This window comes from Piliocolobus tephrosceles, chromosome 15 (assembly GCF_002776525.5).
Source record: "Piliocolobus tephrosceles isolate RC106 chromosome 15, ASM277652v3, whole genome shotgun sequence".
NCBI classification, from domain to species: Eukaryota; Metazoa; Chordata; class Mammalia; order Primates; family Cercopithecidae; genus Piliocolobus; species Piliocolobus tephrosceles.
The window spans coordinates 25,913,575-25,928,547 of record NC_045448.1 but is presented as its reverse complement, the minus strand read 5'-3'; the positions used below and the strand labels follow the sequence as shown (position 1 = coordinate 25,928,547).

At 42.5% G+C, this 14,973-nt stretch overlaps 1 protein-coding gene across 2 annotated transcripts in view; it reads left to right on the top strand.

Moving 5' to 3' along the window:
* Positions 1-238: 238 nt before the first annotated feature.
* ASXL2 (ASXL transcriptional regulator 2) overlaps positions 239-14,973 on the top strand; it is a 160,943-nt gene continuing 146,208 nt past the window's right edge. Inside the window, exon 1 of one of the 2 annotated variants that reach the window (XM_023229942.1) lies at positions 239-589. In XM_023229942.1, the coding sequence (XP_023085710.1) occupies positions 533-589 (57 nt within the window). In that variant the 5' untranslated portion in view covers positions 239-532. The remainder of the gene's footprint in view (positions 590-14,973) is intronic. The other variant, XM_023229943.1, reaches the window with a different exon arrangement.

The following is a 14,973-nucleotide window of genomic DNA, read 5'->3' as shown; positions in this document are numbered from 1 at the left end:
AGCTTTCCCGGATGTAACAAGTTCCGCTTCCGCAGGCAGATACTCGCTGTAGGTGTGAGCGCCGAGCGTCAGACGCCAGCTACTGCCGGGGCCTCCCTCGCGCGCATGCTCCTGCGGAGAGGCGGAGACCGGAAGGGTGGGGGCGTGGCGAGGTACCGCAGACCGCCGGCTCGCTCGCTCAGCTGCCGGGCTTGGGAGGCGGGGGCGCGCCCGCGCTCGTTCGCGCGGCCGGCTGCGTACAGTAGTGACGGCCGCGCGGGAGCGGTCACATGACCGTAGCGGCAGCCTGTACAGTAAGAACCCAATATGGCAGCGGCGGTAGCAGTGGCAACGGCAGCAGGAGGACCGGCCGCCCCATAGACCCCCCCGCGCACCACCCCCGCCGCTTCCTCTGCTTGGGTGCCCCCCCGGCCTGACTTTCCTTTTCTCCCACCTTTCCCGGCACCGCGGGAAAAGCAGCGCAGGGCAGAGCAGGCAGGGAGGGCGGCCGGAGCCCGGACACGGGAACCTCCCAGTCAGTTCAAGACCCGACATGAGGGAAAAGGGACGTAGGAAGAAGGGCAGGACCTGGGCGGAGGCCGCCAAGACGGTAAGGGGGAGGGAGCGAAGGGGAAGGCCGGGAGGATTTCGTTCCCTTGTCGTCCGCCAGTCGCAGGGGAAGGGAGGTCACTGGCCCAGCGACCCGGCTAAGGGGGCACAAAACCGCGCGGAGAGGGCGGCGGTTAGTGTCGGGGTTGCGATCCTTGTGGGAATGGAGGCGCCCGGCGGAACGTGATAGCCGCGGGGCCGTGGCTTCTCTCGGCGTCTGCGGCGAGTCCTCAGTGTTTTGAGGCTGTCTCTTGGGGTCACGTCGCTATCACCTCTGCTCCGTGGTAGCCCCCGTCCCGTCACGGGGAAGTCTGTGGTGCTTGCACGGTAACCTGTTCTTCTCCCTTGTGCGGCTGGAGAGCCCCCATTGGATGCAGATAGAAGGCTTGTGCGTGCATCCAGCCCCGGAAAGGAGAGGGGAGCGCTGGAGCTGGATAGAATTTACCCGTTACAGCGGACATGCCTTTGACCCTGGGCCCCCTGCTTGTCTGGCTCCCGGAGCAGACGTGAGATCACGAGGCTTTTGTTTTTGTTTGGTATTGGAGCCGAAAGTGCAGGAGGTGTTTAGAAACGAAGTAACAGGTGGGACTTGTAGAATTTTTTTTTTTCCTGTTTCCGTAGAGACCTACTCCGAACAAGGCAGCAATGCATGGTGGGACGTGTAGTTTACCCGGCCTTCACTTTCCCTAGCCAAAGTGATGGTGGCTTAATGAAGTTGTAATTAGTGGGTAAAACAATTTTTTCCCCCTAATTCTGTTATGACGAAATTTAGAGGTAGGTTTTAAAAAGTGGACTATTGAGGATTAGTGAGAACTTTTACCATATTTTAAGAAGAAAAATTTAAAAGCAAGTTGTATGCAGAAATGAAATGGTAGGAGATAGTGAAGTTCTTTCCATCGTTGAGGATGCAGCAGAAAAGTAATAGGGCATTAAACAGCATTTTAATAGTGGAAAGTGAGAGGTGTTCACCCATTTAATGGTGAATCATGTCAATAATACTTCGACAACATAGCCCTTCTTAGTGAACCCTTATGTCATATGGTTTATTTTTTAATGAGGTTTTTTATTTTTATTTATTTATTTATTTATTTTAAATGAGGTTTTTTAAAATATGAAAGTAATGTTCACTGTAGGGAAATTTGGAAAATTATAAAAAAAAAATTAAAAAAAAATTCACATTTATTTCACCCCTCGTCTGTATCTGCTAACATTTGGTATATTACCATCTAGTCTCTTTTATTTATTTCCTCAAATCTAGGTCATACTGTTTATTCAGTCTTGTGCATTTGTTTGTAAACTTTGTGCATTTTTTGTAAACTTTATGCATTAGGAGGTTGATGAGTCTTCATTTTTTATTTCTCTTAGTTGGAAATGTAAAAAAGTTAAGAAATAATAGCACATTTTACTTTCTGGGTGTTTTCACTTACAGTGTATCTTGGTATATCTTCCTGTGCTAGAAGTTTCTCTCTAAAAGATAAGACTCCTATACTTTTTTTGATGGTGTAGAGGTTGCTTCCCCACAGAGGACTATTTTACTCTCTACTTGGTGGATACCTGAAGACCTCTTTCTGTTAATAAAAGAAGCAGATGAATTTTAATTATAGGTAAGCAGACCTAGACCCTAATTTATGCTAATTAATTTTAAGTTCCTAGGATCTTTAAAATTTTTTTTTTATTAAAAATATTTTGTAGAGACAGGGTCTTGCTGTGTTGCCCAGGCTAGGCTAGTCTTGAACTCCTGGGCTCAAGCAGTCCTCCTGCCTTGGCCTCTCAAAGCACTAATATTAGAGAAGTTTCTAGACTCTTAAAGAGTGTTTTTTGCATTATGATTCCTTTGATAAAATAGTCATTGGGAGATTGTGACAAATAGGAAAAATTAGTTTGCAACTACTTAGCTTTTCCTATGTTAGTATATTTGCTCATTTCATGCCCTAGCTAGCTATGTGAAAAATAGTATTTAAAAGATGGAAAGACTACTTTGATTAGTAGATTTCCTGAGGGGACCAGTATATTAGTAGCTTGGTATTTTTCTTTGATTCTGGCAAATACATAAAGCCCCAGTCTCAGTGAAACTGTGTTTTAGAAAGAGAATGATGACACTCAAGTTTTTCTTTTTCTAATAGCCAAAATCTAGAAAACATTCTTAGTTTTGGAGGGTTATTTTATTACCTATAAGTGAGGGGATTAAACTAAATCTCGGTGTTCAAAATATTTATGTTTTTAGGATAAATAGATGAAAATAAAAGAAGGACTGGGCAAAGGTACATTTGTAATATTTCAGACTGCAGAATAATGAAATCAGAAAATTAGTGAGTTGAGAAATGAAAGTAACTTTGACCTAAATAAGAATGCTAGTATTTAGATCCAAAGGAATAGGAAAAGAGATTTTAAGGCTTAAACTTATTTCTTACGCATTAGGATGTCAAGTGTTTGAGGAACAGTTTCATCAAGGAAGCAAGGGTCTGTTTCTTATTTCATGTGTTCTTGGTACCTCCATTGTAGAGCTATCATGTTTTAGAGAGTACTGTTAAAATAGGGTTGTTTTCCTGACCAATAATATAGCAATAGATATATTCAACACATTAAATGTTGGTATGTGATACTGGGATGATACGGGATGTGTGTATATATGTGGGAGTGCTACATGGTTTGATGTAAGGTTACTATAAACTAAACAAAATAGTAAGATTCATAATAATTATTGTAATTTTATTTATTTATTTAGAATGGGTTTTGCTATGTTGCCCAGGCTGGAGTGCAATGGCTTCACAGGTATGATTGTGGTGCGCTAAAGCCTTGAACTTCTGGGCTCAAGTGATCATCCTGCCCTAGCTTCCCAAGTAGTTGGAACTATAGGCATGTGCCACTGTGCCTGGCTTCGTAATTATTATATAATAGTAGATTATGCCAAAAGACTGATAAAATGAACTTGAATGTATACACTGGCTCCAGTAACTGAGGACACCAGGGAAAGGTGATGGAGCTGCGATTCAGCTGATCTTGAAAGTGCATACACTATACTGGACTGCCTCCCTGTTGATCTTAAATTTGTCTTATTTAAATATGCTAGTTATAAAAAGCATTCTAGTATTTAGTTAGCAGTTTCAGATGTTTTACTTTTTTTTTTTTTTTTTTTTGAGACAGGATCTTGCTCTGTCGCCCAAGCTGGAGTGCACTGCCACCATGGCAGCTCATAGCAACCTCAACCAACCCCTCAAGCGATCCTCCTGCCTCAGCCTCCTTAGTAGCTGGGACTGCAGGCGTGCACCACCACTCCCAGCTAATTAAAATTTTTTTATTTTTTTTCCGTAGAGACAGAGTCTCCCTATGTTGCTCAGGCTGATCTCAATCTCCTGGGCTCAAGTGATCCTCCTGCCTCAGCCTGCCAAAGTGCTAATATTTTAGGTGTGGTCCCCCATACTCAGCTGCATGTTTTAAATTTTAAGGGCAGTAGTGATGGTGGTAATGAATTATTTAAGTGAGAGATAGTGTAGTGTTTAGTACAATTTAAATTGAAAAACTTGTAGCTAACCAGGGATATTGAAAACCATTACATTGACTTTATTTTATTTTTTGAGCCAGGGTCTCACTTTGTCACCAAGGCTAAAGTGCAGTCTTGTGATCAGGACTCACTGCAACTTCCATGTCCTGGGCTCAAGGGCTTCTCCCTCCTTGACCTATGGAGTAGCTAAGTACCACACACATGTGCCACCATGCCCAGCTAATTTTCTGTGTGTGTGCGTGAGATGGGATCTCACTTGGTTGCCTAGGCTGGAATGCAGTGGTGTGATCTTGGGTCCCTGCAACTTCTGACTGCTGGGCTCAAGCAGTCCTCCTGGCTCAGTTTCCCAAGTAGCTGGGACTACAGGCATGTGCTGCCATGCCTGGCTGATTTTATTTTTTGTAGAGATGGGGTTTCGCCGTGTTGCCCAGGCTGGTCTCAAACACCTGGACTCAAGTGATCTGCCCACCTCGGCCTCCCAGTGTGATGGGATTACAGGTGTGAGCCACTGCACCGGGACCACAGCTAAGTTTAAAAATTTTTTTTGTAGAGACAGGATCTCGCCAAGTTTCCCAGGCTGGTCTTGAACTCCTGGACTCAAGTGATCTGCCTGCCTTGGCCTCCGAAAGTGTTAGGATTACAGATGTGGGCCGCTGCACCCTGTCTGCATTGACTTTAGAACTATGTTCAAAATTAGGCTCATTAAAAAGAAAGATGAACCACGTAAATATTTGATGACATCCTGAGGATTTTAGCAGTTTTTGCAAAGCAGAACTTTGAAAGTAGCAGTCTTATTGATCTTGTTTGCTTTTTGACTTTTCCCTCCTTACCCGTGGGTAGAGAAGCATTAAAAGGCGAAAGAGTCCCAAAAGGACAAATGTGTGTGTGATTGTAGGTGGAAGGGATAGAGAGGCAGACTTTAGAGATTATACACTTAAGGACATTGGGTTTTTTTTTTTTGGGAGGAAAATGATAAAAAAAATATGAGAACCAAGGTGTGGGTGTTAGAGATGAGGAACATAACCTGTAGTGTAGATCTTTGGGATGTAATTTGTAGACTGAAGAAGAATTTTTTTTTTTTTAATTTTTTTTTTTTTTTTTATACTTTAAGTTCTAAGGTACATGTGCACAATATGCAGGTTTGTTACATATGTATACATGTGCCATGTTGGTGTGCTGCACCCATTAACTTGTCATTTACATTAGGTATATCTACTAATGCTATCCCTCCCCTGCCACTCCCCACAATAGGACCTGGTGTGTGATGATCCCCTTCCTGTGTCCAAGTGATCTCATTGTTCAGTTCCTACCTATGAGTGAGAACATGCGATATTTGGTTTTCTGTTCTTGCAATAGTTTGCTGAGAATGATGGTTTCTAGCTGCATCCATGTCCCTACAAAGGACAGGAACTCATCCTTTTTTATGGCTGCATAGTATTTTTTTTTTTTTTTTTTTAATATATAGACTTCATTCATTGGTTAATTATTATTTTGAATGTACACAAGATTTTGGTTTTTGTCACTTACAACTTTTGTCACTGCTAAAATCCTCAGGGTGTCATCAAATATTTAGATGATTCATCTTTATTTAACTTTAGAAAATGAGATGGAAGATAGAAAATTTCTGTTAAAGATAGGCTAATTACTTTGATGTAGGAAGTGTAGAAAATGGAAATATTATTTTTTGAGAGACTGGCACTCTGTTGCCAGTCTGGAGCGCCGTGGTGCAATCTCGGCTGACTGCAAGCGTCCCCTCCTGGGTTCAAGTGATTCTCCCGCCTCAGCCTTCCTAGTAGTTGAGATTACTGTGCCTGGCCAATTTTTATAATACGAATTATAGAAAGTAAAACCGGGCAGAATCTTGGCTCATTGATTACATAAACATTAGTGAGAAAGCATTGGTATGAGCTAAAAATAGAGAAACTGCGACAGTTAAGCTATGAGGATGGAAAGGAATAAGAATAATGGAACGGACTTTGGGGACTCTGGGCGGGGAAAGGGTGGGAGGGTGATGAGGGATAAAAGACTACACATTGGGTACAATGTACACCTCTCGGGTGATGGGTGCACCAAGATCTCAGAAATCACCACTAAAGAACTTATCCATGTAGCCAAACACTACCACAAACCATTGGGGAAAAAACAAAAAAAGAACTTACAACCCTCCAAGAGCCAATAGACTTTTGGGAAAAAAAAATTCTCCTGAGAAACCATCTGGGCTCCGTGCTTTTTGGTGAGCTAATTCCTTAATAATTTTGTCTGTTTATTCTGTGGAACTTAGTTTGCTTAAGCATCCTCTCTACTAGGGTCAATTTTAGTAAACTGTATTTTCATGAAGTTATCCATATAATAGAGATTCTCAAATTTAATTGCCTAAAGCTGTGGAAAATAATCTCTTATAATTTAAAATTTTTCTTCTCTATAGTTATTTCTTCCTTATCAATGCTTACTTTGTATATTTGTATTACTGTCTTTCCTTCTTTATTAATTTTGCTAGTGATTTATCTATTTTGTGGGTGCTTTTGTTTTCCCCCAAATAAATGGATTTTGTTTATGAATTGTTTTTCTGTTCTCTGATCTTATTAGTTTTCACTTACACCTTTACAATTTTACTCTTAGGCTTTGTTTTGGTGTCCTTTGTTATCTTTCTTGCTATTTGAGTTGGGAATTTATTTAAGTTTTAATTTTTTTTTTTTTTTCCTTGAGACAGGGTCTTGCTCTGTTGCCCAGACTGGAGTGCAGTGGTGTGATCTCAGCTCACTGCAGCTTCCGCCTCCCAGGCTCAAGGAATCCTCTTGCCTCAGCCTCCCAAGTAGCTGGGACCACAAGCACACGCTACCATGCCTGGCTAAGTTTTGTATTTTTTGTAGAGATGGGGTTTTGCCATGCTGCCCAGCCTGGTCTCAAATTCTTGGGCTCTCGCAGTGGACCCAAAGTGTTGGGATTACAGGCGTGAGCCACTGTGCCCTGCTAATTTTTAATTTATGTAGCTCTTTGGTCTTGTGAATTTTCCTCTGATCTCTGCTTTACATTTATCCCATAGATCTGTTATGCAAAATTTTCACTCATTGTTTTTCTGAAATTCTGTAATTTATTTCAGAATGCATAATTTTCAAAACAACTGTGTGTTTACATTCATGAAATTACTTTCTGCAAGTCTATTATTAGTAGTAGGTAACTTGATGTAACACTTTTTGCTTGATTGATCTTCCTTCTTGCCATATTATTGAAAGTTCTCCTGCATAATTTTGTGTTAATTTCAAATTAGCTAGGTATGGGTGGTGCATGCCTGTAATCTCAGCTACTGAGGAGGCTGAGGCAGGAGAATCACTTGAACCCGGGAGGTGGAGGTTGCTGTGAGCTGAGATCGTGCCATTGCACTCCAGGCTGGGCAACAAGAGCAAAACTCCATCTCAAAAACCAAAATAAATAAAATTTTGTGTTAACTTCATAATTTCTTCTGTCCTGTTTTTATTCCTCTATCCTGAAAGCCCACAAGCCTGCTAGTTTGTTGAAGAGGGGGGAAAAACAGAATCTTTTTTGAACACTTAAATTAAAAATTTCTATGAAAGGTGGTGTTGCTGCTGCTACTCCTGCATCTCTTGTAGAATTCTGAAAGGCGTTGAGAAAATAACCTCAGGTTTGCAAAAGTCCTTTCTGCTTCCCCATCCACAGATTCTATCTACTCTTGAGAGGCTGGACAGTTTTGCTGTGGGACTTTTTTCCCCCCCCTCTACAAAAGCTGTTTGGAAGGAGGCCAGTGTGTGAAGATATAACTAAACTTGCTATCTTTGTCCTGTTTACAAAAAAACTCTGAATACCTCTCTACTTCTGTATTCTTTCTTTTTACATCTCATAGAGGCCATCTTCATAGTTTATGGTATTTTATAATTTAGTATTTTTAGTACAGTGTGGATTATTATGTTTTTACTGTTAAAAGGTTGTTGAATGAACTAAATTTTAGAACTCTCAATATGATTTAAAAACTATTTGCTTTAAATTTATTTCCTATTTGAGTTATATAGGCTCATTATTTTTTAAAAAAACAAGTGTGTAAAGGGTTAATTCTAGATGAGTCAGTATACTGAAAACGGGAATTAAGTGAAAGTCTGCATACTGAAATATTGAAAATATTTACTTACCATATTGAAATTAACTCTGGTTGATAGTTACATATGGCTTTCTGGATTTTTTTTTTTTTTTAACCTCATGTATACAAACAGGTATACCTTTATTTTACATGAAATTCTATAACTTTATTTTATGAATATCATGGATATCCTTTCATGTCATTACTTGTATATTTAATATCTGCCTTACTCTTTTTTTTTTTTCTTTTTTGAGGCGGAGTCTTGCTTTGTCACCCAGGCTGGAGTGCAGTGGCATTCAGTCACAGCTCACTGAAGTCTTGACCTCCTGGGCTCAAACGGTCCTCCTACCTCAGCTTCCTGAGTAGCCAGGACGACAGGGGTGTGCCACCAGACCAGGGTAATTTTTTTTTTTTTTTTTTGAGACAGAGTCTCGCTCTGTTGCCCAGGCTGGAGTGCAGTGGCGCAGTCTCGGCTCATTGCAAGCTCCGCCACCCGGGTTCACGCCATTCTCCTGCCTCAGCCTCCAGAGTAGCTGGGACTACAGGTGCCCACCACCACGCCTGGCTAATTTTTTTGTACTTTTTAGTAGAGATGGGGTTTCACCATGTTAGCCAGGATAGTCTCAATCTCCTGATCTTGTGATCCGCCCGCCTTGGCCTCCCAAAGTGCTGGGATTACAGGTGTGAGCCACCCCGCCTGGCAATTTTTTTTTTTTTAACGGAACCTGGCAACAGAGCAAGACTGCAGTGGCGCAGTCTTGGCTCACTGCAACGTCTGCCTCCTGGGTTCAAGCGATTCTCCTGCCTCAGCCTCCTGAGTAACTGGGACTACACGCGTGCACCACCATGCCCGGCTGATTTTTGTATTTTTAGTAGAGACGGGGTTTCACCATGTTGGCCAGGATGTTTTCAATCTCTTGACCTCGCGGCCGCCCCCCTTGACCTCCCAAAGTGCTGAGATTACAGGCGTGAGCCACTGTGCCCAGCTGTGAAATACTTTTTTTATTGTGGATAAGAAGGAGGAAATTCTGTCTATGCCAGTAAGACTTTGTGCTCCTTTAAGACAGACTTTCTTTTAAAGTGTTTTTACTTGCAGACCTTAACTGAGTTTCTTAACATAGGAATGCTAAATCTTTTTTTTTTTTTTTTGTACCATTTTAAAATTGGAGATTAAAAAGAAGTTTCTTTTTCTTTTCTTTTTTTTCTGGAGACAGCTTTTTACTCTCTTGCCCAGGCTGGAGTACAGTGGTGGAGCTCAGCTTACTGCAGCCTTGACCTCCCAACGTCAGGTGATCCTTTCACCTCAGCTTCTCGAGAAGCTGGGACTACAGGCACTGCCACCATGCCTGGGTAATTTTTTTTTTTTTTTTTTGAGACGAAGTCTCATTCTTGTCCCCCAGGCTAGAGTGCAATGGCGCGATCTTGGCTCTATGCAACCTCCACCTCCCAGGTTCAAGTGATTCTCCTGCCTCAGCCTCCCAAGTAGTTGGGATTACAGGCATCTGCCACCACGCTCAGCTAATTTTTGTATTTTTAGTAGAGATGGGGTTTCACCATGTTGGCCAGGCTGGTCTCGAACTCCTGACCTCAGGTGATCTGCCCTCCTCGCCCTCCTAAGGTGCTGTGATTACAAGCATGAGCCACTGCACCTGGCCGATGTTTTGTATTTTTTTGTAGAGATAGGGTTTCAACATGTTGCTCATGCTGGTCTTGAATTCCTGGGCTGAAGCAGTCCTCTTGCCTTGGCCTCCTAAAATGCGGGGATTGCAGGTGTGAGCCATTGCTACCAGCCTGTTCTTACTTTTAAGAGAGGATAATTTGAATAAAGCTAGTCAAATATATTAAATATTGTTTGCCATGAAAGCTGGTTGAGTATCTCCCTTTGTGAAAAAAAAAATTATGCTGGGACACACCAAGATATTTGCATCCAAAGACTCTTTTGAGTTACATTTGGACATTGGGAAATGTCTGTAACAATTCTTACGTCTGACCTTGCTTGACAGAACTAAAATCGTTTAATGGTAAATACGCATGTAGTTAGTTCATCTTGGACATCAGAATGCATTGTAAAACTTGCTAATTATAGTATCCTCTGAGTAAGTTGATCCATCTTTTGGCAAAAATGATGTTGTGAGAGACTTTTCATTTGAAAATCTTTTGGCTACTGACATTAATTAGCAATTGATACTAGAATGGCCTTTCACTGGAGTTCACAGCCTGGGATGGCCCATGTCATCTTTCATCTTTAACTCACTGATGTTTGAATTATTCAGTAGTTGGCTTAGCCATATTCAATTTCGAATAAGTGTTCAGTGGTGTTAGTTACTTATTTCTAAATGGTATACAACATTTTAAATGTTTTGCTATTGATTTATAGTGACTAGTTTCCTGTCTGATTTGAGAGATTCTGACAAATTTTGTAAGAAACGGATGTAACCATGAAATACATTAGTGTTATGAAAGATTTTCTTTTTTTATGTGTATTTTGGGCTTGTGTAAAAATGTAAAAAGGAATGGATTACAAGACAAAGATAATAGAAAAATAGTTTTTATACTAAAAGGCGTGAAAGACATAATGGAAAAAGGACTGTTTTTAATAGCAACTTGTGAAGTGTTTTTTTCTTTTAATGAGGCAGTGTCTTGCTCTGTTGCCCAGGCTGGAGTGCAGTGGCATGATCATGGCTCACTGTAGCCTCACACTCCTGCGTTCAAGAGATCCTCCCGCCTAAGCCTCCAGAGTAACTGAGACCTCGGGCTCGTGCCACCAAGCCTGGCTAATTTTAAAATTAAAAAATTGTTTGTTGTTGTTGAGGTAGGCTATCACTATGTTGCCCTATCACTATGTTACCCAGGCTGTCTAGAACTCCTGGGCTCAAGTGACCTTCCTGCCTTGGCCTCCGAAAATGCTGGGATTACAGGCATGAGCCACCATGCCTGGCTGGGAATAGTCTTTAAATATGTGGACTCTATTTGAGAAAACGAATTATTAGCTGGTGATTAAGGACATGGACTTTAAATCTCACAGATTTGATCTTAGCTTTACTGTTTATTGTGTTAGCTTGGGCTAGTTACTTAAACCAGGCTCAGACATTAATGTGCGTAAGAATCATCTGGGGATCTTGTTGTAATACAGATTTTGATTCAGTAGGTCTGTGGTGTGGCCAGAGTCTTCATTTTTAACAGGTTCCCAGGTGATGCTGGTGCTGTGGTCCAAGGAACATATTTGGAGTTGTAAGATTACATTTTCTAAGCTGTCTCAATTTCCCTCACTTTAAAATGGGACAGTAATAAAACCTTCCATTTGAGGTGTTAAGTGATGAGGCGAAAGTGTATAAAAAATTCTTTGTACAATGCCTGGCATATTGTAAGGTCTGTTTTTTAATATTACTGAAAAATTAATAAATGGGGGCTGGACACGGTGGCTTACACCTGTAATCCCAGCTCTTTAGGAGGCCGAGGCGGGCAGATCACAGGTCAAGAGATCAAGACCAGCCTGGCCAACATGATGAAACCCCATCTCTACTAAAAATACAAAAAAAAAATTAGCTGAGTGTGGTGGTGTGCGCCTGTAGTCCTAGCTACTTGGGAGGCTGAGGCAGGAGAATCGCTTGAATCTAGTAGGCAGAGGTTATAGTGAGCTGAGATTGCGCCGCTGCACTCCAGCTTGGTGATAGAGTGAGACTCTGTTCCAAAAAAAAAAAAAAAAGAAGGACTTATTTCATGCTTTTGAATAGAAAAACTAAATATATAAAGATGTTATTTCTGGGCCGGGGCTCACACCTGTAATCCCAGCACTTTGGGAGGCCAAACAGAAGGATCACTTCAGGCCATGAGCTGGACACCAGTCTGGGCAACAAAGCAAGACCCCATCTCTATTTTTTTTGAGACGAAGTCTTTTTTTTTTTTTAAGATGGAGTCTTACTCTGTCTCCCAGGCTGGAGTGCAGTGGTACCATCTCGACTCACTGCAACTTCCGCCTCCCGGGTTCAAACAATTCTTCTGCCTCAGCCTCCTGGGTAGCTGGGACTACAGGTGCATGCCACCACGCCTGGCTCATTTTTTGTAGTTTTGGTAGAGACAGGGTTTCACCATATTAACCAGGATGGTCTTGATCTCCTGACCTCGTGATCCACCTGCCTTGACCTCCCAAAGTGCTGGGATTACAGACATGAGCCGCTGAGCCTGCGGACACCGTCTGTATTTAAAAAAAAAATGAGAGAGGGAAAGCAATGTTATTTCTTAGCAGCAAACAAGTGCAGAGGTTTGAGACAGTTCTGATGAAAACCTGTTATATTTCAAGAAAGCCTCGTTTGCTGCTTGTTACTAAGAGTCAATGTGGAATCACACAGAGACTTAACCCCGCTGCCTTCAGGAGATTCTGTACGTAATCCCACTCTCCTGCCTTACATCTCAATTGCAGACATCTCTACCCTAGATCTTCCCCTTATTTGCACAAGTATCTTCAGCTCCTCTTTTCTTCTCTACCTCCTGCCACCATTTTAGCAATGATGTTTGAGTGTGAATCTAACTGCATTTTCTTTTTTCTTTTTATTTATTTTTTTCTGAGATGGAGTTTTGCTCTTGTTGCCCAGGCTAGAGTGCAATGGCGTGATCTTGGTTCATGGCAACCTCCGCCTCCCGGGTTCAAGCGATTCTCCTGCCTCGGCCTCCCAAGTAGCTGGGATTACAGGCATCCGCCACCATGCCCGGCTAATTTTGTATTTTTGGTAGAGATGGGTTTTCTCCACGTTAGGCTGGTCTTGAACTCCCGACCTCACGTGATCCGCCTGCCTCAGCCTCTCAAAGTGCTGAGATTAGAGGCGTGAGCCACTGCACCCGGCTGAATCTAACTGCATTTTCTTATTTGTTTAAAATTATTTTATTTTGGTCATGAGTAAATAATAAAATACTGTTTTCATCTTCTGCTTTTGAACTTAAAAGAGTGTCTTCTGTTGGGTCAGCTGCACTTCATTTTATTCCCATCCATTTATGTTGATTGAATACTTCACTACTCATTCTGTGCTATATGTCGGTGCTTATGGGAGACATGAAGAACACTGTCTTTGCCATCTTGGAGTTCACAACGTAATAGAAGGCAGAATAATGGTTTACAGAAGAGGTGATGATTTATACAAGTTTTATGTTTTTAGTTACTAAAAATACTGTTTTCCATTATACTTTTTTTGGGGGGGGATGGGGAGGGAGTGTCTCTGTGTTGCCCAGGCTGGAGTGCAGTGGTGCGATCACCTCACTGCAACCCCCACCTCCCGGGTTCAAGCAGTTCTCCTTCCTCAGCCTCTTGAGTAGCTGGGATTATAGACGCACACCACCACACCGGCTAATTTTTTTTTTTTGTATTTTTAGTCGAGACGGGGTTTTTCCATATTGGTCAGGCTGGTCTCGAACTCCTGACCTTGTGATCCACCTACCTCGGCCACCCAAAGTACTGGGTTTATAGGTGTGAGCCACCCTGCCCAGCCTCCATTATACTTTTAATGGGTTGTTACTGATATTTATGAAAATGTATTTTAAAAAATATATTGCTGAGTGCAGTGGTGCCCTCCTATAATCTCAGCTACTTGGGGAACTGAGGGAAGAGGATCTCTTGAGCTCAGGAGTTTAACACCAGCCTGGGCAATGTAGCGAGACTCTGTCTTTAAAAAATATAGGCTGGCAACAGTGGCTCACACATGTAATCCCAGGACTTTGGGAGGCCTAGGCAGCAGAATCACTTGAGCCCAGGAGTTTGAGACCAGCCTGGGCAATGTAGTGAGACCTCATCTCTACAATAATAAAAAAATTAGCTTGGCATGGTGGCACATGCCTGTGGTCCCAGATAGTCAGGAGGCTGAGGTGGGAGGATAGCTTGAGCGCAAGTGGTTGAGGCTGCAGTGAGCTGAGATTTGTGCCACTGCACTCCAGCCTGGGCTACAGAGCGAGAACCTGTCTCAAGTAAAAACACACACACACACGTATATATGTAAATCTCATGGGAATTTAGTTTTAGTAGAAAGTATTCTAAGATGGCCAGATATTCTCATTTGTATAATACCCATCCTTCAAGCATGAGCAGGACCTGTGAATACAGTGGGATGTAACAACTCCTGTGATTTGGTTGTTTTACAGCAAAGATGAAGGTGTTTTGCAGAGATAATTACAGTTGATCCTTGAGAAACACTGGTTTGAACTGCATGGGTCCACTTATGGGTGGATTTCTTTTCATTAAATATGGACAGCCCTCCATATCAGTGGGTTCCGCATCTGCAACCAAATGCGTATTGAAAATACAGTATTCCAGGGATGTGAAAACTGTGTTTATATGGAGGGCTGCCTTTTGGTACTTGTCGTATTTACAAGTTACATAGGGCCAACTTTGGGACTTGAGTTTTTTGATACCTGCAGATGGTCCTGGAACACATCCTCCTGGGCATCGAGGAGTGACTATACTCTGACTTTAATCGAAAGGGTGAACCTGACCTAGTCAGGCAAGCCCATTAAAACACAATTTAAGGCCGGGCGCGGTGGCTCAAGCCTGTAATCCCAGCACTTTGGGAGGCCGAGACGGGCGGATCACGAGGTCAGGAGATCGAGACCATCCTGGCTAACACGGTGAAACCCCGTCTCTACTAAAAATACAAAAACTAGCCGGGCGAGGTGGCGGGCGCCTGTAGTCCCAGCTACTCCGGAGGCTGAGGCAGGAGAATGGCATAAACCCGGGAGGCAGAGCTTGCAGTGAGCTGAGATCCGGCCACTGCACCCCAGTCCGGGCGACAGAGCGAGACTCCGCCTCAAA